The sequence below is a fragment of the Austrofundulus limnaeus genome, unplaced genomic scaffold (assembly GCF_001266775.1).
Source record: "Austrofundulus limnaeus strain Quisiro unplaced genomic scaffold, Austrofundulus_limnaeus-1.0 Scaffold456, whole genome shotgun sequence".
NCBI lineage: Eukaryota > Metazoa > Chordata > Actinopteri > Cyprinodontiformes > Rivulidae > Austrofundulus > Austrofundulus limnaeus.
Window position 1 is genome coordinate 197,340 of NW_013952858.1, and position 997 is coordinate 198,336.

At 36.7% G+C, this 997-nt stretch overlaps 1 protein-coding gene across 4 annotated transcripts in view; it reads right to left on the minus strand.

Annotated features, from left to right (window-relative positions):
- LOC106529631 (bromodomain-containing protein 3) overlaps window positions 1–997 on the minus strand; it is a 60,647-nt gene that overhangs the window by 17,089 nt on the left and 42,561 nt on the right. For all 4 annotated transcript variants that reach the window (XM_014025109.1, XM_014025106.1, XM_014025108.1 and 1 more), the window contains exon 18: window positions 43–236. In XM_014025109.1, coding sequence (XP_013880563.1) covers window positions 43–236 — 194 coding nt within the window. The remainder of the gene's footprint in view (window positions 1–42; window positions 237–997) is intronic.

The following is a 997-nucleotide window of genomic DNA, read 5'->3' on the forward strand; positions in this document are numbered from 1 at the left end:
TTTAAATTCAGTGGACAAAAAAATGCAGATATTTATGCAAACCTGATCTTATTCGTAGTCTCAGTCGGATTGTTTTTCTCTGGAGGATGGTTCTTCAGCTCGCGCTCATGTTCTTCTGTCTCTTTAGGTGATTTTGTCGATTGCTGGAATCTCTCTTTGGACGGCTTGACTGCAGCTGAAGTAATTGACTGGCTTATCAATCTCGCCCAAGACTCTGGGTACTTAAGAAAAATTTCCTAACAAAGACAACAAACAGCAGTTATCTGCAAAAAGTAAAAAAAGCAAAACCAAAAAACAACAAAAAAACAAAACAAAAACAAAAAAACATTATGACTGTGTATCAGAGACACTTTGAAGAAAAATTCTTTGTCAAGGTTTTTTTCTTCCCAGTTTCAAAATGTTGAGAAAACATTGAAATAGTATTTCCAAAATAAAGATATGACAGTTATTTTGAGATAAAGGGAAACAAAAACTAAACGAACAGTATAAACAATAGCCTTATGCATTGTAAATAGTAACAACACTTTAGAATAGGTTTTAAGAGATAGTCCACTGCAGCTTATGCCTAGAGCTGAATACAATCTGTATATTCCTAGCAGTTTAGTGCTGAGATTTACTCTAAAGAAAGGTGACACCCCCCATTATTTTGCACTTAAAGTTAAGATACCAGAACGACTCATTGACTGACAGCTTGATTAATTTATTCATTCTTATAATTATATCTTATTTCTAAGGACTCCTCATGATAATAATCAATAAAATTATTATTGATAATAAATGATTAGAACTGTGTGCAGCAGATGATCTGAGTGCAGAGCTCTCAGTTTGAAACCTTCTGGAGCTCTAATGTGTGACCCTAGGTGTGACAGAGTGTGGATGGTTGATTGTCTCTGTTGTGTCCCTGATGGAGACTGGAGACCTGTCCAGGTGTCTCTGGTGAACTGGAGACCTGTCCAGGTGTCTCTGGTGAACTGGAGACCTGTCCAGGTGTCTCTGG